Below are 23821 nucleotides of genomic sequence, written 5' to 3'. Positions count from 1 at the left end.
AGTACATATGGTGTTACTGTGATGGCTGATGGATGGACTAGTCCTACTAGATAGTCCATCATTAATAAGCTTCTTAGGGAGGTGGTCCTCGAGGTAGGGCCAAAGAATGTTGTCCAAATTGTCACAGATAATGGTGCTAACTTCAAAAAAGCTGGTGAAATGTTGATGAGGAAGAAGAGCAGCAGGATCCACCTCTTTTGGACACCATGTGCAGCTCATTCGATTGATCTTATGTTGAAGGACTTGGGGAAAAGAAAGTCAATCAATACTGTGGTTGAGAGGGCTAGAAGGGTAAGTAATTTTATTTATAACCATGGTTATGTGCTGAAGATGATGAGGAACCACTGTAACGGTGATCTAGTCAGACCTAGATTGACTAGATTCGCCACCAACTATGTAGCTCTGAAAAGCTTCCAGAAGAAAGTGGTGGGTCTTCGGCACATGTTTGCAAGTGAGGAGTGGTTTGGTTGGCGTGGATCTAGCCATCCTGATGCAGTACTAGCCCAACAAACCATTGTTGATGATTCCTTTTAGAGGCAGCTGAAAAGGACACTGGGCATTATAGAGCCTATTGTGTTTGTTTTAAGGATGGTGGATTCGGAGAAGAAGCCCAAAATGCCCCACATATATGCTGCCCTCCAGCAAATGAAAGAGTTGGTTAGAGCTGCTGCCCCTAGCTCCTTCAAATCCTACGAGAGGATCATCGATAATAGATGGGAGATGCGCTTGATGCATCCTTTGCACTTAGCTGGTGAGTAAATTTTAAGTCTTTAAGTTTTTGTTGTATACTTTAATTTACATTCTTTATTTGTTATAAGTTATAACTTATAATTTATAAACAAGTAAACAACCAAATCACTAAGTCACTAACCAAATTTTTTATTTCCACAATGCAAGCTTACTACCTCAACCCAAAGTACCATTACAAGAATGATCTAGGGCTTGATGTAAAGTTGATGATTGCGGTGCAAGACGTGGTGGAGAAGCTTGTGTCAAATCCTGTCATGCAAGGGACAATTAATGGAGAGGTGAGAACTTACTCAATTGTTTCTTCAATAATTGAAGAATTGGTGTACAAATCAGGGAGTTCAGGGATGCCTCTGGGAGTTTTGGAAAGCCTTCTGCAGTTGTAACTAGGCAAAAAAATGATCCTGGTAAATAGTCCACTACTCTATAAGTCATTAAGTCTATAACTCTATAACTCTAACTTTATAAATGATAACCGATAAGTTATATAAATATAAAGATTTGCTTGCCTAATGCATTCTTATTTTTGGTTATACACCTGATCGGGTGGGTGCTATATGGAACTAGTGCGCCAAATCTCAGGGACATAGCAATTAAAGTACTCTCACAAACTTGCTCATCCTCTGGTTGCGAGAGGAACTGGAGCACCTTCTCGTTCATCCATAGTAAGGTACGGAACAGATTGGGGAGTAAGAGGCTCGAGGACTTAGTGTATGTGCATTACAACATGAGATTAAGAGTAGGGCACATACAAGATGATATAGATGACGACAATCGTTAACCGATTGAGTTGACTCGATGTATTCCACGAGCCCCCGCATAAGATGAGGAAGATGATGTCATATATCGGTGGGTTAGGGATCGAGGTGGCCCAAAGGTCTGGATGGGCCGGAGGGCAACTGGATCCTACCATTGCTGCTACTATGGGCCCGCATGCTATGGTCGAGCACCTATCTTCCGATGAGGGTCGTGCTGCGTAGCGGCATCGAAGGACCAATCGTACCATTTGAGGAGCCACCCGGTCGACTTGAAACAACCGAGGTGACAACTAGTAGTGGGGATTCAGATGATGCTGATGATACCCGAGGGCCAAGTGGCCCAAGTCAGCCATCGAGTTCGAGTCATGGAGGCAGTCAGGCTGGTCGTGTTTCTGGTGGAAGTGAGCGTCAACAAAGGGAGTCACCTCCACCAAATCCGAGTCATCCGACACATGCGACCCACAGTTCCCCTATCTCTCGGACATATGCTAGGAGTAGGAAGAGCAGATCAAACCAGGGGCAGGGGCAAATGAATGATGATGCTAGCATGCATGATCTTGAATTCAACATGGGAAGCATGAGCCTAGATCATGGTCAAAGTGATTCACAACAGCAGAGTTTGGACACTTGCCTATCATCGGGGTACCAATACGAGGATCACAGCACCGGGTCAGATTACAGTGGGTATTCTTCTTATGGAGGTCATACTATTTCTCAAGACCCTGCACCTGGAGAGTACACATATGGGAGTGAAGGTGGGTTGTTAACTGAGTGGTTTAGAAACCCCTACCCATATACTCGACAACAACAACAATGGCTCTTTCACCCATCCATGATTGACGGTTATCCCAGAGTGCTATTCCTCCAGTATTCTGACATGGAAACATATCAGTTTCATATAAACTGATATGTGACATACTACGGTTGATGGATTGACTTGGGCCCGTCAGTCAATTGATGGAGAATGTTGAGTGATACTCTTAGTCTTAGTCTTGTAAGTTGTAAGTTGTAATCTTCTTAATTCTTATGGTTGTAGAATTTTGAAGACATTTAAGTATTTAATAATTTTACTTTGATCTTTGATGTTTGTCTTTGATCCTTGTTGCTTGAATCGTGTGTAATGTTTGTAATGATTCTTGAAGTTGATAATAATACTCATACTTGTTACTTGATATCTTTACATTACAATATTACATGTTGTCTCTGACTCTCTAAGACTCTAAGTCTCTAACCTTGCATTTCACAGAATTTCGGTGTTACACATAGGGTCGACTTAGGAGACATAGTTAGGGTTATTTTCTCACAAATCTAAGGTCACCAATGTGTTCAAGAGGCCTTAAATACGCTAAATACCAAGTTTCAGCCCAACCAGAGCCTTAAAACCCACCGAGATGGGCCACCGAGACTACCGCCATTTTTTTGGTAGATCTCGACCAAGATCTCGCCATCTCGGTCGAGATCTCGCTTTTTTTTAGTGGCGAGATCTCGCTCTAGAGCGAGATCTCTCCACCATGCATGTGCAGGCTACTTAAAAGGAATGCATTGCCAATTCATAATACTAGCATGGGGTTCATGGGCATTGATATTAGCAGCTTGACTGACACTCTTAGAAGCTTGAGTTTCAAGGAATAGCATGCCCAGGAGTAACGGCATGATCATATGCAATAAGGAGCACTGGTTTTGACTACACTAGGTAAGGTGGCTGAGTAGCATAGCACTTCATTGCCAATACTTGTGAGTGTGAAGGTCAATCATGAACTGGGTCACCATTAGTGGACAACAACTTCTAGTTCCAGGCCACCCAACAAGCCCATGCCAGTCCACAAGTTTCATCTATTACCAGAGGCTCTCAATTGAGTTCCTCATGGTTCAAAGATTGATACCCTAGAGTAGGGTTCCTCCAATATATTGAAGAACCCTGTCATAAAACTGTAGTGGAAGACTTCACGCATTTCCTCGACCAGATTATGACGCGACCAGCATTTCTGAAACAGTTAAAAGATAACTTAATTTGGTAGCAATTGAAATATTTCAGTCGTTTTGATTCAGCCAAGAACTTGACGTGGTACTAGGATTCTTGGATGGATATAGGTGACTTGTTTAGATGTTGTGGATTAACTCACCCATTATTTAGTTCCAGGCACCATATCCAGTTCCAGAGAGGAGCAGCACAACTAAATTGTTGCTATTGCTGCCAAACCAAGTTATTCACAGGGAAAAGTAATATACCTTACAATCTGCATCTTGCACGAGTTTTCCAAGTTTTTAAAAACAGAAAATCATCACTACCAGCGTTCGAACCTTGCACAGCAATGACTTTGACAAGAAAGCACCAAAGTTGGGTTTCCACTTCCAACTTGGAACCAGGGTAATTGAATGGAAGGGGTCAAAATTTCATCCCATTTCACTGGAAACGCAGTATTAGAACTTTCTGCCAAAAATAAAAAATAAAAAAAGAAGGCAGGAAGAAAAACTTGGACTGAAAATTATCACCAACTACTCAAAATTTCTCAGTATTGCATTGGGTTTCATTTCGACCTTCTGCAAACTGAAATATTTTGGTAGGTTTGCGAAATTTCACCGAAACATTGTACTGTCCACCAAACTAGGCTCTGAAGCCACAGAAAACTTGGGGATGTGATTTTTTAAATCTATGGGTAGCACTATGTTCAGAACAACTAGAAGGGTTTCCTAGAAGTTCCAGGACCTAATTTGGCTATTTGGGCCTCAAGACCCTTCCCAAAACTTAATGCCGGCATCGTAAAATTACGAATGAAACTGTGGTTTCTGTCAATCCTGAAACTTGTGCAAGCTAACCTTGTTGTATGACTTATCAATTATTACTTCACTTTGAAGGTTGAAGGAAGAGCCAGGAGGAGGCAAAAGGGTAACTCCTATGGAATTTATGCTCTATGATGTGCAATATCTTAATTGTTTTGCTCCTGTTGATGTTGTGTATTATCTTGTATTTAGCTGCATTTTGATATTTTGCTACTTGATTGAAACGAAAAGAGATATACCTATAGTTCCATTGTCAGAGGTCCATCTACGAACACGACTAAAAGAGTTAGCTCTGGTTGTTGTGTCTCTGCTAAACATGCTTTGGACCCAGTTCCTTCCAACACCAGAAGCCTCAGCTGGCTGTTGACTTTCACCAACTGAATCTTGAGGGTGTGGGGATGGCATACCATATGATGACACAGACTGAACCTTCACAGAAGAGATTCCCCAATAACCAACACATAGTTGTTGGATATGTGACAAAAAACCCCTGAGTTTTATCTGAAACAAATAAAGGAATAACAGCATCACAGATCATCAGTATTTTCATTAGTTGATTAAAGAAGACAGCAAAAGGGAGAATGCTATAACAAGTAAATGCCATACACCCTTTAAGAGAAGAAAGAAGGTTCAATTAACATGAAGCTGGCACCAACTTAAATTATACTGGCTTCCAATTTCCTTTGCGACTTTTTGTTATATGAAGCAATAATGAACTGTAGTATGTCAGAAACTAACAGAAAATTATCTCTCTACACCGGATAAAATTACAACAAACAAGAAGAACAATCCTTAGCCCACCTAAATGGGGTTGGATACATGGATCCTTGCCTTCCAATCAGCTCAATTTGAGGCCACATAATCATAGATCAACACCCTAGACTAAATCAAAATAAAAAATAATAGCAATAATAAAAATAATAAAAAAAAAAAAAAATTAACACCACATAATCATAGATCAACACCCTAGACTAAACATATATTAATTTGAAAGCAATACAACATGATTTTGAGGCATGAACAAAACAAAAATAAAAGAAAATGGGAAGTTTGGAAACTCCCTATGCAAGAATCTCAAAAAATCACCAACTGAGGAGCCAAAAAGGTAAAAACCAGCAAAGGAGGGGTGGAAATGATGTGAAATTGAGGTAAAAATTAAGTGAAAAAAAAAAGGGTGGAGGAGGTCAAAACCTGATTGGTGGAACAAGAGGGAAACAGTCAAAACCTGAAAAATATCGCAATTCCGACTAAAACTAGAATTTTTATAAAGGGGCTGGACCGAAACTGGTCAAAAAGTTTCAACAAGTTTTGGTCGAATCTCGGTCTGTTTCAACCAAAACATTGTAACGAAACGAAATATCGTGAGTTTCCTTTTGATTTTGAAAAATGCAAATATTTCAATTGAAATTTGTACGATGGTCTCAGCCACATTGAGACACTAAGACGATATGAGATTTCAAACATTTGCACCTATAATATTCCTACAATCATACCATTCCAATCCCAGAGTCACAACCATCCCAAGGACCGCTCTTGTTAGGACTTCTTTATTTTCACACATGAGGACCCAAATCAAATTTTAAAAGAACCTTAAACTTTCCCTTTTGAGTTGGTTCTTGGCAAGATCATGGTTAATTACTTAATTTGGCCCTCATTCAATTGGGAATACACCAATCACCAATCTTGGTGTTCCATTCTATTCCACTTCATAATTTAACTTCAAAAAATAAAAAGAAAAGAAAAGAAGAAAAAAAATCTGTGCTACTGTTTTTCTTTCATAGTTGTCAAGGTGATGAGGCAACTCAAGGTGTTCAAGGTGTGTTCAGGCAACAAGATGCCCTCCTAGGAGGTGCATGGGTGCCCTACAGCATGCATTAGTGATTAAATTAAGGTGACCCCAGGCTCCAAGGCACCTAAAGTGCCTGGATGCCTAGATGCTGCCCTGACAATTCCAGCTCTGATAGAAAAAACCAACATATAATAGAAAAAGAATATGACATAATATAATATATCCACAAAGAAAATAACAAAAACAAACATAGATCAAAGTGATCCCATGAAATGTCAAAATAAGTATTGCGCACCTGATAACTATGTTTACTTTCATTGGGTTATATGGAGCATTGGGTGGGGAATATTTCCATCCTACAGCATTCACCACTATGGTTTTGTTTAGGCCATGTTTACAGACTTTGGGATTACATAAATTTTCCTAGTTATATCCAGGGGGAGTTTCAGAAGTCAAATACTTCTATCATGAACCAAGGTTTTGCCTAATGTAGGCAATTCCACTTGTGAATGAGCTGTTAACCAGGACAGGTATGTTCACTTGCTAAATCCTCATCAAGCCATAGTCAAAGAAATCATGATGATAACACAACCCTTTGACATACCCCTTCCTGCCGCCCACTCCCAAGTTTTAGAGAGAAGAAGAGGAAAAAACAAGAACGAAAGCCAAACCAGCAAAAAAGGGAAGATGAAGAATAAGGAGAAAAGAAAGAAAATAGAAACAAACAAACAATGACTTACAAACTGCTTGTAGCCAATATTGTTTTTCTCGGCAATTGTCTCAATTATGTACCAAGCATCATTATCAGGAAGTCCTAACCCAGCCTGACATCAAAAAAAGAAGGGGGAGGGGTGTATCAGAAAATAACAGTACAAAAAATGTGAAAATTTCGCACGACTATTATGATTAGCTCCGCAGGATGGGCAGCTTGATTGGCTATATTCTAACCATTGGCATAAATAGAAAGCCCTCTACATTGGCAATGCCTCAAATTTCAGCTCCACCTCAATCATGGGATCCCACTATATCTTTTGACTATTCGCTCTTTTCTTTTCAACAATCTGATAACCAAAATACCTAAAAAAAGTAAACTAAATGTTTTCTGCAGATATGATTGTTTCTTACCCATGGCATTGTTGGGGGCTTGGAACCAGAGCAAAACCACCGGTCCAAGATGCCTGGACACCAACCTGTTTACTAAGTATAGGTCCTGCCATAGGGGCAGATGCAGGTGTACTTTTGTATTGACAGCAACACACCCAATCCTAGAGGGCAACGCTTAGCCAAAGATAACCTAGGGAAGTGGCTAAAAACTGAGCATAGAACAACAAATTACAAAAATAATGCTACATCCCATTATAGAGAAATGGTCTTTTTGTAACCAATGAAACTTTCAAACAGTTTGGAGCCACTTCCCCTGGTGAAATTGAGCTTTTCCTCTTTACATCTACCAGAGCATGGAGGACATGGTATGATCACTACTTGCATGGCAGACATAACTTGACAACCGTGATAAAAGAACATACCGTGTGTGATGCCACGATAATCAGTTGTGCTGTCACCAGTGTCACATAATTGGCCTCTCTGAGGTAACAAACATTCATGGCAAACATTATCATAAAAAACAGGGATGAAGGTTTAACAGAACTAATGAAAGAAATCCTCAACATTGGAACATGTAGTACTACAAATGATAGGGAGGAGAGCATGGGCAGCTCCAAAGCTAAAGTTCAAACTTCTGAACAGAGATTATATTCCTTACTGGCAGGGGCATTGAAGAGTAAGTCGGAAAATAATAGTAAATTTGGCTTTGAGTTGTTATTTTCTGAATTTGATTCTATAAGCCCAGAAAATGTGCCACAAGATGCAACATCAGAGAATGAAGGGTCTATTTCAAAAGTCATATTTGTTTTAGGTATTCCATTTTACAAGTAGTTCGTGCACCCCAAAAAAAAAAAAATAAATGAACTGTAGACTACTCGATATTAAATTTAGCATGCATAAGTAATTAGCAATCATGGGAGGAAGCATGGTTCGTTTGGGTACAGAAATTGCTTTCTGTGATCTCTTTATATTGCCTTGCTTCTATTGTATTGACCTGATTGCACTGAATGAGTAAATCTTTTTCCTTAGGGCCTTCAATTCTCATTCTCTATTTTGTCTATTTAAAAGAAATGGATACAAATAATTTATTTTTATCAAGAATAAAAAATGGTTTGGTACCTTATGTTCATAATAAATTATGGATTGAAAAATAAGTTTGATATGTCAAAAAGAAAAATTAATAAAATGATAATGAAAATTGATAACGAAACCGTTAGGGATTGAGGGTGAGAAAAATGAGGAAATAATAGGGTTTTCATAAAAAGAAAATGTTTACCATTAGATTCTCAATTTGCATGTGGATTTTAAGTGACTAGTGTGGAAATGAATAGAACAAGTCTTGGACCCATAATTCATAATAAACAAAAAGTCTATTATGGATCTTGGGGGTTTTTCTATTCTTTTAAATACAAATAGGATTCAAAATGGATACCAAACACACATAAAAAAAAAAAAAAAAAAAAATTTAAAAAAAATTAAATAAAAGGTTCAGAAAATAAGAATGAGAATTGATACCAAAAAGGCCCTTGCTTACAATCAATACAAAAAGGAAAAAGAATGAGAAAACCCCTCATCAGCTGCGAACAAGGTTTCTACAAGGAGGTGTTGGGTTTCCACCAGTTGCATTCTTTCAACCCAATATTTGTTCAGAGTGAGTAAAGAGAGGTAATTAGTCATCCCATCATTTCCATAGACTCTCTCATTTTCTCCATTCAAGCAATAAGGTATCTTATGTAAGGATGGTCCTCTGGTGATATTATCAGTTGTTACAAGATATGCAATCTAAAGCACTGGAAATGGTAAAACATAACTGGACCAAGGCACCTGGACACCTAGGCTACACCTTGACAGCTATGGTTATAAATAGGGGATCAGGAAAAAAATAATAAAAGGGAAGGAAAACGGACATATGTAAACATAAGATCATATATTTCTGAAACATTCCAAAGGGGAAAAAGATCCCCATAATGCAAGTGTTCTGATTTCTTTTGCATGCCCCCACCCATTTTACATTAGCACTCTCTTTGAAATCCCTAAAACACCCTCTATTTAAGGATTTTCTGTAATTATCCCCCGCCCTCCAATGCCTGAAACTGCAAATGGGCATTCAAAGGAACCCGTCTCCATGTTTCAAATATTTAAGTTGGCTCAGAAAAATCTAGGCCCTTGGTGCTAAAGAAGAACACCTATCCTGCTTTGATCCACAACAATTAAGCACATGAAGGAAATCCTTTTTAAAGAGGTTCCATGGTGAAAGCATGCCAAGAGGAAATCCAGTTGAACAAGTGAAAAGTTTAACCTCAGAATGTAATGGAAAAGTTCAGAAGAAAATGGCAATGTAGATTGTGAACAATAAAGCTGATGCATAAAACAAAGCCTCCAGGTAAGTAGCAGACGTACTTGCTTGAAGACTGGTCCATTAAATACTCAAAGTATCCCTCCCAGAAGCTGTAAGGAAGCATCAAGGGTGAATGTGAAAAATTGCTCATGAAAGAACCAAAACAAAAATCAACCATCAAATTTCCGTAGTAAACATATAGATGCATCACTCAACCAGACTTGGCAGAATCAGCTTAGGGAAATGAAGTTTTACGTTGTCCATTATATCACTGTCTAGACATCTTATAACCACTCTTCTACTTTTTTTTTTCTTAGGTGAACTTCCTGGTTCATCTTTCTAATTAGTGTACATTATATCGTTTTTCATCTCATAAGAAACTTTCCTTTCATATAACACAAAAAGAAGAAAGAGAAAAAAAAAAATTCATGACAACAAATGGGTGATAAAAGTCCATAAATGATACACACCGTAATTCCTCCCAGATTGAAAGAGAAAGGAGATGACGTTGAACATAGTCTGGAACATTATTAGAGTCCTTCTTAAACATTTCAGCAGATACTTCAAGAGCATCTCTCACAGTAGCCATGTCATTCCGAGAGGTGGCACGACTAATTGCTGTTTTTAGCTGAAGTTTGAAATAAAAACCAATAAGACACATTAAAATAATGGAAATGGAAAGATTTTGAAATACACCAAACATAAGCAATTTACATTGAACAACAAAAATATGGAGAAGTCAAGTAAAATTGTAAAAAGATGGTCTCTCATCACACGTACAGAAACTCATATTAAGGAAATTCTTTGGCCCAACTAACATTTACTTGGGTGAATAAATAATATATTAAAAGCAACCTTTAGGGAGGATAACTCAAAGAATGAGGGGAGAAGGATGATGGGAGGGGGGAAGGAAATCCTGTAGCTTAGGGGGGCCATAGGGGGTAGACGATAAAGGTATCTAAGACCCAGGTCATAGAAGAAATTTCGGTCGAAATTGTCGAAATTTCAACCGAAATGCCTACATTTTTGAAAACCGAAACGAAATTCCAATTATTTTGAAAAAGTTACAGATTTCGACCATTTCGACATTCCAATTTGTTTTTCCTCAGTTTTTGTTGATTTCTATCCCATTTTCACCTAATTTTCACGACTCTTTTGCTCATCTTTTTCCACCAAACACCTTCTAAGAATGTGAAGCATGAGCCATACCCAACAATTCCAAACTTCCCCTTTTTTATTTTTGTTTTCTTCATGCCTTCAATGATCTTGTATTGCCTTGAAATTAATATACATTTAGCCTAGGACTATGATCTATGATTGTGTTTTGTTAAACATTTTTTTTAATTATTTGCTACCATTTTTTCATTTTCTGATTTTCATAATTATCTAAATTATGTATTTTTATTTTATGTATATATGATATATGGGCTTCAACTTCATATATGTGAGACACCATCACTTGATCTAGTTGGTCATTTTATTTTGTTGACTTGTTGTATATGTAATCATTCTATCAAACAATTCATGTGTGCTGATGATTCTATGCTTGTATGCAATACAGTTTGTACTTGTCGGAACCAGTCATTTGTTAGTATACTTGAATGATAGATTTTCAATGGTTTTACTTGGCAAAATACTAGTTCCATTGTGTTTATTATGCTTTAAATAAGTAGAAGGCACAAAATGAAATGAAATGAAATGGACGTCATATAAGGCCCAAAACCTAGGGTTGAAATTTCAAAAAAAAATCATATGTTTCGATCGAAATTTAGGTCGAAACCTAAAAATTTTGGCCTTTTCGTGGGTCAAAATCCTGGCTTTGACCAAAAAAATTTCCTTACCCCAAGTAACAACAAAGAGTTTGTTCCTTACAAAGTCTTCAAGGGGTTTATGGGGGAAGAGGTAGACTTTTTAGCTAACATCTTTATGGACAGCTTTCCAAATCATGTCTATAAAGCGGCATTTGGTAGCAAAAATGGGGATGCTAAGATGGATGAGTGGCAAGACTAGGAAAGGATACACTAAGGAATGATCATAATAGAGCTGGTCTAGAAATAGCTCCAATAAATGATAAGCTACAAGAAAGTCGATTGATGGAATGACCACATCCAATAGAGGCCTTTAAATACCCCTATATAGAGAAGATATTTGATTCAAAGGGGCAAACCTAAGATAACCTTAAGATAAGTGGTGAGAAAGGATATGCATGCCTTAGGCCTTATATCTAGTACGGCCTCAAATAGGGCTGATTGGAAGGCAAGGATCAATGTGGCCGATCCCATTTAGTTGGGATAAGGCTTGTAGTTGTTGTTGTTATGGAGGGACATTTGGTAGATAACCTACGGAGATTGCACTCAAACCAAATATGAGAAACCATAGCACTACAAGCCAATCTAACAAAGGTATCACCAATCGTGGAACCACCAAAGGCACCAAGTAACAAGCAGCATTCGCAAAAGAGAGAGAGCACTTACTATGAGGCCAAATGTACTTAAAGGAAAGAGACCAAATGGACCTAATGAGGGAGAAAGTGATTAAGAAGAGGTGGTGATCGTGTTCCTCAAAGTGATTGCAAAAAATGCAAAGAGGGCAAACAAGGATGTGGCGACTAATAAGGAACAAAAGGGTGGGAAGATACTGAGTAAGGGTTTGCCAAACTGTGAGAGAGTGTCTACTGAATGCGGCCTTTGAACCAAATGAGCTTGTACCAATGGATGTGGAGATAGGTTCTAAAAGAGGTGGAAAAGGTGCCTTAGAAAAGACTCAAGGGAGTCAAACGAATCTTTTTTTTTTTTTTTTTTTTTTTTGGGGGGTTTGGGGGGGGGGGGGGGGGGGGAAGAGCATAGAGGAGAATGGTGGACCAAATGAGGAGAAAGACAAGGGGTTGAGTAGGAAGGAGAGCCCAAGAGTCATTAGATATGAAGTGAGATAAGGGGGTGAATTTGGAGATGCCAAAGGAGTAGAAAGCAAGCCCCAACAATGTGGAAGAAGACACCCGAAAGAAGATACCTAAGCCAGCGGTAATTTCAGAAGAAATGGCTTGACAAGCAATAAGGTGGAGTTACAAGATTTCCTCCAAGCCTAGGAGGTGTTAGATGAAGAGTGATAACCCAAAAGGAGTCAGACTTCAAGAGATAAGACTCATAAGAGTAAACCCAATCTACCTAAATGGAATTTTTCTTGGTAGAGATCTTCCAAATGAGTTTGAGAATCCTAGTTACATTGTAGACTCTAATCCCATGGATACCCAGACCTTCCTTTTACAATTTGCAAATTATATCCCAACTAATAGGGTGGAGGTAACGCATCAACTCTTGCCCTATACAAAGTGACTAGAGAAAGGGATTCCATAATATAAAAGGTAGCCATAGGAAGAGTAAAAATCATCACGATGTAACCTGCCCCAAACAGCCCCAGAAGAGCCTAAAGGGGCCCAAGCCCATTCGAAAATGGAAGCAAGACCAGGGGGTGAACCAGCCAATGGGCAGTTTGGTCATTATCCACCCCCTAGACGGAGTCCTACCTAGCTGGAATGAGTCCAACTAATTTTATGGAGTTGTTTTCAGTTTTTATTTTGTTATTTAAAATCCTAGTGTGACACTTATTCGAGAGTTTTGGATTAACTAGAAGGAAGTTAGTTGAAATAAGATTCATTATCCAAAGGGATTCTAATCTTTTAGAGTTTGTTTATTTTGGAGTTAGTTGCCTAAGTCTTTAATTAGTAAATTTTTATTATTTAGAGTCCTAATATTAAAGTAGTAGGATCCCTATCAGTTAAGGAATCCTAAGTTGAGTCAGTTTTTGTTTTAAAGGCTATAAATAGCCCAGAGTTGATGTAGTCAATACTCAATAGCTTGATTGATGAATAAAATTTGAGTTTAAAGAATTGGCTTTGAGAGAAAATCTTGGGATCCCGGTGGGTGACCTGCGGCTGGGTTTGTGACAGTTCTGCAATTTATCTTTCTCTTCTTCTTCTTCAAGCATTCTAGCAGCAGATCCAGCAATTCCCTTCAGTTTAAAGTAAATCCAGAAGCTTCCCACCCTTTTCCCCACCTTCCCTACACCATCGCACCATACCCCTGCCCCTCCTCTGTTCTGTGCAACAGTCCCCCATCCCTGCCTTACTGTTGTATTGCAACAACACTCCTCGCCCACCCCTATGGCTACCTTAATCAAGCCTTGTCCCAACTACATGGGATCGGCTACATCGATTCTTGCCTCCCAATCAGCTCTGTCTAAGGCCATGCTAGATACAAGGCCTAAGTTATGCATATCTTTTCTCTTAAGGTTATCTTAGGTCTGCCCCAAGCTCTTCTAATTCCTTCAACCTGGATTATATCACTTCTCCATACAAGGGCATTCACAGGCCTCCGTTGAATGTGGTCATGCCTCCTCAAATGGTTTTCTCATAGCTTATCACTTATTGGAGCTACTCCCAGACCAACCCTAATATAATCATTCCTTATCTTATCCTTCCTAGCCTTGCCACTCATCTATCTTAGCATCCTTATTTCTACTACACTAAGTGTATCTATATGATTCTTTTTAGCAGCCCAAAACTGCACCATACACCATAGCTGGTCAAATGACAGTCCTATGAAATTTTCCTTTGAGCTTTAAAAAGGTACGTCCATCACACAAAACCCCGGATGGTCTATTTTAATTTTGTGGGAAACATCGTCTTTATATAGCCCTTTTTGTTTATTATTGGACTAAGGTACCTAGAACAATCATTTTGAGCAAGCTCTTTTTCATCAAGTTTCACCACCTCATCGTCCGTCCAATCATGACCAAAGTTACAAAGTAGATATTGTCTTTGTTCTACTTAGATTGAAGCCTTTTGATTCCAAAGTTGCTCTTCATGATTCTAACTAGGTATTAATATCTACTCGAGTCTCATCTATAAATACAATATCATCAGCAAAAAGCATACACCAAGGCATGGTGGGAGATCTCGCGAGATATTTCGCCTTTTTAGAAAGGCAAACGAGATCTCTGGCGAGATCTGCAATCTCGCAGATCTCGCTCGAGATCTCGCCCATCTCGCGAGATCTCGCTAACGGTCCCATTTTCCATACTTTAGGGCTTTTAGCTATCTCGCTCGGAGGGATCTCTGCCTCTCTCTCTCTCTTCTGCTCCTTTTGGCCGGCTTCATTTTTGGCCGGATTTGGCGATTTGTTGGGGATTCAACATGCACATCATCAACTCATCTACAACAACAAATTCGCATTTTGTGTGATTCAAGATATTTCGGGATCTTCAGAATGTAAGATTTTCCCCCAAATTTGATTTTTTCAAATACAAGGTTCTACAATGATTGTATGGCGTGATATAATATATGTTGATGTTCGCTTAGATCTACACTTTCATGGAAAAAATTTAATTATCTGTTATTAATTTTTTTTTGTTTTCGTATTTAAAAATATATTATCTACAAAATTAAAATTAAAGATTATAAATAAATACTTATGATATGAATGTGATTATTATTTATGTTAAACTACATTTGAGGGCTACAATCTCATGTATTAATATTTTGATTATCATGCTTGTGTATTTTTATTTTTTTTATTTAAATAATGAAATAAAATAATTATGAAAAATAATATTTTATTAAATTTTATCTGTTTTTTTTTAAATGATGCTTATATTATGTAGTTTATTTTAAAAATACAAACATGTCTTATTGAGCATTGTATATATGTTATCTTAGACAAAGTGTGTGTTTTGTTGTTTTATAAATTATTTTTACATAAATAATTATAAAAAATAATATGTTATTAAAAATTTATCTGTTTTTTTTTTAAATGATGCTCATATTATGTAGTTTATTTTAAAAATACTAACATGTTTGTTTGAGGTGTATATATGTTATCTTAGAACAAAGTGTGTGTTTTGTTGTTTTATAAATTGTTTTTACATGTTTTTATGTATCTAAAAATTATTCTAATGATTATTTGGGAATATTCATGATTCATGTATGTATTTCGACTTTGGTTGTCATTTGAATCTTAAATGGCAACTAGTGGGAGTGGGGCGGGGTGAGTGGAATTGCTTGGCACATGGAATCCGGTGACGTCCCGTGCAGTATTGCCTCGACTTTGATTCGGTGGTTCACCGTTGCAACATTTGGCTGGTGGTTATAAAGATGTTGCCAGTGTCCGGGGTTCCTTATGAAGTCCAAACAATTGGAACTTTGGGGGGAAGGAGAGTGGACAGGGTTTGAGGATATAGTGCTATCTGCCTCTTGATGTTGATGAGGTGCGATGATGAAGGAGGAGGGTTTGGGTGTTGAGTCACGCCGATGGAGGATGGCTGCATGGAGCTGCGGTCCTTACATGCTGATAGTGTGAGGCATATGAAAAAAGGGGGTGGTTGGGGTGGGGCTCCATGCCACCTGCATAGTTTTAGGGGAGCGGGAGGGGAGGCACTCACTTATGATTCCACATTTGACCAAGCCCCTCCCTCTTCAACCAACAAGACATCTATCAAAGGCATTCCCTATTGTTTGCTGGAGGTAGAGGGCGTGGGAGGAGAGCTAGGTTATCAATCGCTTCATGCTCTATACAACATTGCACCCAATGTAGCCAAAACACCATACTATCGGATCATCAATGCGGTTGCTGGGGGTGTAGGCATGGTGGGAGATCTGCTCTGGCGAGATCTCGTCATGCGAGATCTCGACCATCTGGGAGATCTGGTGAGATATGTCATTTTTTGGGGTCCTCGGTAGCCCATCTCGGTGGGTTTTAGGGTCCAATTAGGCTAAACTTGGTATTTGCCTATTTGATGCCTTTTGAACACATTGTGGCCTTGGTTTGTGAGCAGCCCTAAGTATGATTTCTAAGTCTACCCATATTGTGAACCGAATCTGTAGGATTGAGTGGGTTATATAACATATATATAAATCATTAATGCTGTAGGATTAGAGATGCAAGGTTATATAACATGTAATATAAACCTTAAGGCATATAAATGAAATCATGTGTATCAAATACATCAAATAACTTAAATGTCATCAGATAACATTCATATGAGTATTACAATCTTAACTTTGAGATGAATGATAAAGTATACAACCGTTAGAGTTTTATATAAGTCATTACGCGTAGTTCATAAGACAAGTGAGGATGATTGAGCTTTCTTTAATGTTGTGATGTGCTAAGAGTAGTTGCAGTGAAACTTTGGCTGAAATCTACAAAAATTTGGTATTGAAAGTTCCGGGAGATATGGGAGATTTGGGGGGTTGGCGAGATATGGGAGATATGCGAGATATGGCTAGATTGGGAGTATGGCGAGATCTCGGGAGATTCCCATCTCGGATCTGTTGATCTGTCTCGGTTTATGACAACCGAGATATCTCACGAGTCTCGGGAGATCTGGAGATCTCCACCTGGGTGTGGGTTGGCCCGCTTGGGAAGTAATGAATATATTTACCCGAGGTGCGGGAGGTGGATGTACATTAATTATTAAAGAATGGAGTACATATGGTGTTTTGTGATGGCTGATGGATGGCTGGTCCTACTGCGTCCATCATTAATTTCATGGTGAGCTGAATGGGACATCCTTCCTCAAGTCGGTGGATGCCTCGGATAGATCAAAGATGCGACTACCTTTACGCTTCTTGGGAGGTGGTCCTCGGGTGGGCCAAGAATGTTGTCCAAATTGTCCGGATAATGGTGCAAACTTCAGCTAGTGAAATGTTGATGAGGAAGAGCGGCGGATCCACCTCTTTTGGACACCATGTGTTGCTCGTTCGATTGATCTTATGTTGAAGGACTTGGGGAGAGTCAATCGATCTGTGGTTGGGGCTGGGGTAAGTAATTTTATTTATAACCATGGTTATGTCTGAAGATGATGACCATTGTGGGTGATCTAGTCGCTGGATTGACTAGATTCGCACCAACTATGTAGCTCGAAGCTTCCGGGGTGGTGGGTCTTCGGCACATGTTTGCAGTGAGGAGTGGTTTGGTTGGCGTGGATCTAGCCATCCGATGCGGTCTGCCCAACAACCATTGCTGATGATTCCTTTTGGAGGCGGTGAATAGACACTTGGGCATTATAGAGCCTTTGTGTTTGTTTTAAGGATGGTGGATTCGGAGGGCCCACAATGCCCACATATATGTGCCCTCCGCATGAGGTTGGTTGAGTGCTGCCCTAGACCTTCAAATCCTACGAGAGGATCATCGATATAGATGGAGATGCACTTGTGATCCTTTGACTTGGCTGGTGGTAATTTTAAGTCTTTAAGTTTTTGTTGTATACTTTAATTTAAATTCTTCTTTATTTGTTATAACTTATAACTTATAATTTATAAACAAGTAAGTTAGTAAACAACCAAATCACTAAGTCACTAACCAAATTTTTTATTTCCACATGCAGCTTACTACCTCAACCCAAGTACCATTCGAGAATGATCGGGCTTGTGTAAGTTGATGATCTTGTGCAAGGTGGTGGAGAAGCTTGTGTCATCCCGTCATGCGGGACAATTATGGAGAGGTGAGAACTTATTCAATTGTTTCTTCAACTTCTTGACTAGTGCATTAAGCATATACATAATACAATAATTGAAGAATTGGTGTACGATCATGGAGTTCGGGGATGCCTCGGGAGTTTTGGAAAGCCTTCGCAGTTGCAACTAGGAAAAAACTGATCTGGTAAATAGTTCACTACTCTATAAGTCATTAAGTCTATAAGTCTATAGACTATAACTTTATAAATGATAAGCCGATAAGTTATATAAATATAAAGATTTGCTTGCCTAATGCATTCTTATTTTTGGTTATGCGGTTGGCGGTTTCTATATGGAATTAGTGCGCCAAATCTCGGGGACATAGCAATTAAAGTACTCTCCGGACTTGCTCATCCTCCGGTTGCGAGAGGAACCTGGAGCACCTTCTCGCTCATCCATAGTAAGGTACGAAGCAGTTGGGGGAGTAAGAGGCTCGAGAACTTGGTGTATGTGCATTACAACATGAGATTGAGAGTAGGGCACATACAAGATAATATAGATGACAACAATCGTGAACCAATTGAGTTGGCGATATATTCCACGAGCCCCCGCGAGAAGATGAGGAAGATGATGTCATATATCGGTGGGTTAGGGATCGAGGTGGCCCGGTCTTGGATGGGCCGAAGGGCAGCTGATCCTACCATTGCTGCTGCTATGGGCCCGGATGCTATGGCTGGGCACCTATCTTCGATGAGGGTCGGCTCGTGCGGCATCGAAGGATCAGCTGTACCATTTGTGGAGCCACCCGGTCGACTTCAAACAACCGAGGTGACAACTAGTAGTGGGGATTCGGATGATGATGCCAATGATACCACTCATACCGGCGGCCAAGTGGCCCAAATCGGACATCGAGTTCGAGTCGTGGAGCGATCGGGCTGGTCGTGTTTCGGTGGAAGTCGGCGCCAACAAAGGGAGTCACCCGACTCACCTCCACCAGTCCGAGTCATCCGACACATGTGAGCCACGGTTCCCCTATCTCTCGGACTTATAGTAGGAGTCGAAGAGCGGATCAAAGCAAGGGCGGGGCAACCGAATGATGATGCGAGCATGCTGATCTTGAATTGAACATGGGAAGCATGAGCCTAGATCGAGTGATTCACACAGCAGGCTGTCATCGGGGTACCAATCGGGGATCACGGACCGGGTCGGTTCGGTGGGTATTCTTCTATGGAGGTCATACTATTCCTCAAGACCCTTCACCTGGAGAGTATGCATATGGGAGTGAAGGTGGGTTGTTAAATGAGTGGTTTAGAAACCCGTACCCAAATACTCAACAACTATATGAACAACAACAACAATGGCTTTTTCACCCACCCACGATTGCGGTTATCCCAGATATTCCTCCGATCGTCGACATGCAAACATATAATGATCATATAAACCGATATGTGACATACTTGGTGATCAATTGACTTGGGAGTCATATGTGGCCACCGTTCGGAATCAATTGATGCGGAATGTTGAGTGATACTCTTAGTCTTGTAACTTGTAAGTTGTAATCTTCTTAATTCTTATGGAGTTATGGTTGTAAAATTTTGAAGACATTTAAGTGTTCAACAATTTATTACTTTGAATCTTTGATAGTTTGAACTTTGAACTTTGATCACTTGTTGACTTGAATACTTGATGTGTAATGTTATTGTATATTTGTATTTGATACTTGATGGTTGATAAATGATAACTCATTAACTTGAAGTCTTGAATTACTTGATATCTTTACATAATTACATTACATGTTGTCTCTAACTCTCTAAGAATCTAACTCTATATCTATAATCTCTATTCTCTAAGACTCTAACTTTGCATTTCACTGAATTTCGGTTTTACACATAGGGTCGACGTAGGAGACATAGTTAGGGTTATTTTCTCACAAATCTAAGGCCACCAATGTGTTCAAAAGGCCTTAAATAGGCTAAATACCAAGTTTCAGCCCAACCAGAGCCCTAAAACTCATCGAGATGGGCTACCGAGACTACCGCCAATTTTTTGGCATATCTCGGCCGAGATCTCGCCATCTCGGTCGAGATCTCGGTATTTTCTGAGTGGCGAGATCTCGCTCGAGATCGAGATCTCCCACCATGCACCAAGGAACCTCATCTTGAATGTCTTCAATTAAGTCATCCATTATAAGTGCAAATAAATATAGGCTTAAAGCTAATCCTTGATGTAGTTCAACTGCAATTGGGAACTCATTACTTTGTCCCTCCACTATTCTTACACTTGTCACTAAACCATCATACATAAATCATGGAATAAATTCCAACTAAAACTATCGAAATTTCGATTAAACTGCCTGCAAAATCTAAAATCGAAATGAAATTATCAAAGTTTCGTTTCAGTACCATATTTCAACAAACATACCGAAATTTTGATCGAAGCATTGTCGATCCATTTCTTTTATGAAACTCACTGCTTTCGGCCATTTCAGCCTCGGTTTCCTAGCTAGGTTTCGACACTCTAACTCGTTTTTACTTGGTTTTTGTTGATTTTTATCCCATTTTCACCGAATTTCCGCAACTTCTTCGCCTTCAAACACCTCTTTTCTCCTCTTTTGCCTTCAAGCAACCCCACTAAGCTTTCCTCCTGGACTCCCACCCGTTCATTGGGGAGTGGGACCCCGTGTTTGTCGGCAACAAAATGTGAAGCATGAGCCATACCCAACAGTTCCAAACCTCCCAGTTTTTCTTATTTTTATTTTGTTCATGCCTTAAATGAGCGATCACTTAATCTAGTTGGTCATTGTATTTTGTTGACTTTTTGTATATATAACCATTCTATCAACCAATTCATGTATGCCGATCTCTGATGATTCTATGTTTGAATGCAATACAATTTGTACTTCTTGAAATTAGTCATTTGTTAATTATGCTTTAAATCGGTAGGAGAAAAATTAGATGAAATGGAGGTCATATAAGGCTCGAAACCTCGGGTTGAAATTTCAAAAAAGAAGAACCAGGTTTTGCCCAAATTTTTGTTTAAAAGCTGGAGAATTCAATTTTTGGCCAGGTCGAAACCAGCCTCAAAACTAAAACCTTGATCCATGCTTGCAATACTTCTTTTCTCTAGTACTTGCCAAAGTAGTGCTCTAGGAACTCTATCATAAGCTTTTTCTAGGTCAATAAATACCATATGAAGGTATTTCCTACACTCTCTATACCTTTCCATACGCTTCCTAGTAAGGTAAATAGCTTCCGTTGTAGATCTTCCCAACATAAAGCCAAATTGGTTCTCCACAATGGGAAAAGTAAAAATGTCACACAACAAATGTATGAAGACTATAGAACTGATTGGATAAGGGCCATCCTTCAAGTGAAGGAGAGAAGTTTACCCTTCCACAATTGAAGCGTTTTTCGAATGAGGTCCAACAGGGGTGCAATGATGGCTAGTAAGGTGGCTGGAAGAGAGAAAGGCCAAGATAATTGACCAAAAGGGAGCCCAAGGAGAAGGCAATTTCTAAGAGGAGAAAGTTGGTGGGCGGCTCAGTGGTGCCTAAGAGAAAGCAGTTGGATTTAAGAAGATTGAGAGGCCCAAGAAGGATTTCAACAGACACAAAGAATCCATAATGGTAAGGATAGAGAGGAGATATGCTTTCTATAAGACCATCTAATCGTCCACGAAAGCAAGATGGGCAAGATGAGGATTTGCATTTGGGAAGGGGATATGACGTGGACATCAGTTTTAGATTGAATGTTTATGGAGAACACCTCAAGAGACAAGGAGAAGACGATGGGGGAAAGAGGCAACCTTGCCAAACGCCAACGCTAGCAGAGAAGAAACCCATCAGCCTCCCACTGAGAAGGATTAAATAGGAGGGGGGAAGGGATGCAGATTAAGATCCAATGGACAAAGGCAAGGGGAATCCCATAAGGGAGAGATTATCACAAATTAAATTCCCAGAGGAGGGAAGCAAAAGTATTGTGGAAGTCAATTTTCAAGAGAGCTGTGGGGGAATTAGATTTGCGACCAAAACCCCCTAACAATCTCAAAGCAAAGTAAAATATTATCAGATATACTTCTGCTAGAGGTGAAAGCAGATTGATTCAGGCTAACAAGGAGGGAGATCACAAGTTGCAGGTGTGTAGCCAAGAATTTGGCAATGAACTTGTAAAGGAGATCGCACGGGAAGATGGGTCTGGAAGAGCGTCCAACAGATCAGGGCATGGGTCACAACAAAGTTTGACTGTTCTGAAGCAGCTGAGCACGAGGATAGAGAAAAGCTAGGGATGGCACGAAAGATCTTCCTAAATAGCGTCCAAGCAAGTGCAAAATAATTGTGTACTGAAGCCACAAGGGCCTGGGGCTCAAAGAATCCTATTCAAACTGCAGCAACAATCTCAACATCAGAGGGTATGGCACAATCAGATTGCCAAGAGAGGAGGGGACAAATTTGTTAAGAAGGAGGGAGGGATGGAGAAGTAGTAGAAGTGGAAGATGGCTTCAATTTAATATCATGAATGGAGAAAGAAAACTGCAGCAACAATCTCAACATCAGAGGGTATGGCACAATCAGATTGCCAAGAGAGGAGGGGACAAATTTGTTAAGAAGGAGGGAGGGATGGAGAAGTAGTAGAAGTGGAAGATGGCTTCAATTTAATATCATGAATGGAGGAAGCAATGGAGCAATCACTTTTGGTCAAGAGCGGCAAAAGTTGTGGTTTTTGAGGGCTTCAAGAGAGCAACGAAAGAAAGTTAGGTCAAATCTTCTAACTTAAGCCACTTGATTTTTTATCATCATTTACTTTCTCAAGTTAAAGAAAATTTAATCAATTTATGAGAGATTAATTTATTTCCCCTGGAAACTGTGACAAACAATTTCTGTTCATGGGAGTAGCTCTGATTTTAATAAGACCGAAAAAAAAAATTCACATACAAAACATACTTATCCAGTTGTGTATGTTTCTATTGTAAATTAAAGCCATCATAACATACCAGTTCTTTCACAGCAACAAACTGCTCCTCTGTTAACTGACCACCCCATCCCTGAGAACGTACTAGCTATAATTAAAAGACCATAATGCATAGAAAACATCCAAATAAAGTATCCATCTGGAGTTACATACCGAATGAATGTGTTCTCTAATACATTCAACAAACCCACTACCTCCAATGCCCTCTGCATCAGACTCAATCAAAGCTGCAAACCAATTAAAGCTCATTAATAAACCAAAATGAATGACACAGCTTCAACAGATAAAATATTGCTACTCTTTTTGGAATGATAAAAGTGAACAGTAATTAATACAACAAACACTCACATATTCATCCCAAAAGAAAAATAAAGGGCTCAAAAAGATAAAAGAGATTGATCAATATGATTTGCATTTCAGTGAAACAAACAGCTCAAAATTAACATTTCCAAATCAAGAAGATGGCATCTCACAGAATCATACCAAGTATTGTCCCGTATTCGAAAGATGAAAGAGGATCATCTGTTGCCCCCAATTTCAAAAGGCGCAACCACAATCCCTGTTCACCAAAGAAAAATGAACAGCTCATCTATCAGAAACAAAAATCATGGTAAAAACTCACCAACATAATTTGGCCAACCACAAATTAGGAAATTCATCATAGACAACTAGATCAGAATCAGACTTTGTTTAACACCCATATCAATCAACTGTCAACAATCAACAACAATATGAAAGTATAAACAGAGTTCTATTATGGTATACTTTTTCACTGCACCAAAATACCCTTACTCCTACAGATTTTCAAAAGTGAATATTCCTACAACTCCCCCCCCCCAAGAAACACACCTCATTAAACAAATGCCTCTTTACATGAAAATCCCT

General features: G+C 39.2%; 1 protein-coding gene across 1 annotated transcript in view; it reads right to left on the bottom strand.

Annotated features, from left to right (window-relative positions):
• SCD1 (stomatal cytokinesis defective / SCD1 protein (SCD1)) overlaps positions 1 to 23821 on the bottom strand; it is a 173507-nt gene that overhangs the window by 18097 nt on the left and 131589 nt on the right. The window contains exons 15-22 of the mRNA XM_089158216.1: positions 23420 to 23495; positions 23090 to 23163; positions 22959 to 23009; positions 9988 to 10145; positions 9580 to 9627; positions 7602 to 7659; positions 6816 to 6899; positions 4526 to 4787 (exon numbers count right to left, since the gene is read on the bottom strand). Of these exons, the coding sequence (XP_089014342.1) occupies positions 4526 to 4787; positions 6816 to 6899; positions 7602 to 7659; positions 9580 to 9627; positions 9988 to 10145; positions 22959 to 23009; positions 23090 to 23163; positions 23420 to 23495 (811 nt within the window). The remainder of the gene's footprint in view (positions 1 to 4525; positions 4788 to 6815; positions 6900 to 7601; positions 7660 to 9579; positions 9628 to 9987; positions 10146 to 22958; positions 23010 to 23089; positions 23164 to 23419; positions 23496 to 23821) is intronic.

This window comes from Hakea prostrata, chromosome 6, assembly GCF_041222555.1.
Source record: "Hakea prostrata isolate BN-2017 chromosome 6, UWA_Hpros_2, whole genome shotgun sequence".
Classification (NCBI taxonomy): domain Eukaryota; kingdom Viridiplantae; phylum Streptophyta; class Magnoliopsida; order Proteales; family Proteaceae; genus Hakea; species Hakea prostrata.
The sequence above is the reverse complement of the archived record's forward strand: the minus strand, read 5'-3'. Positions and strand labels throughout refer to the sequence as shown.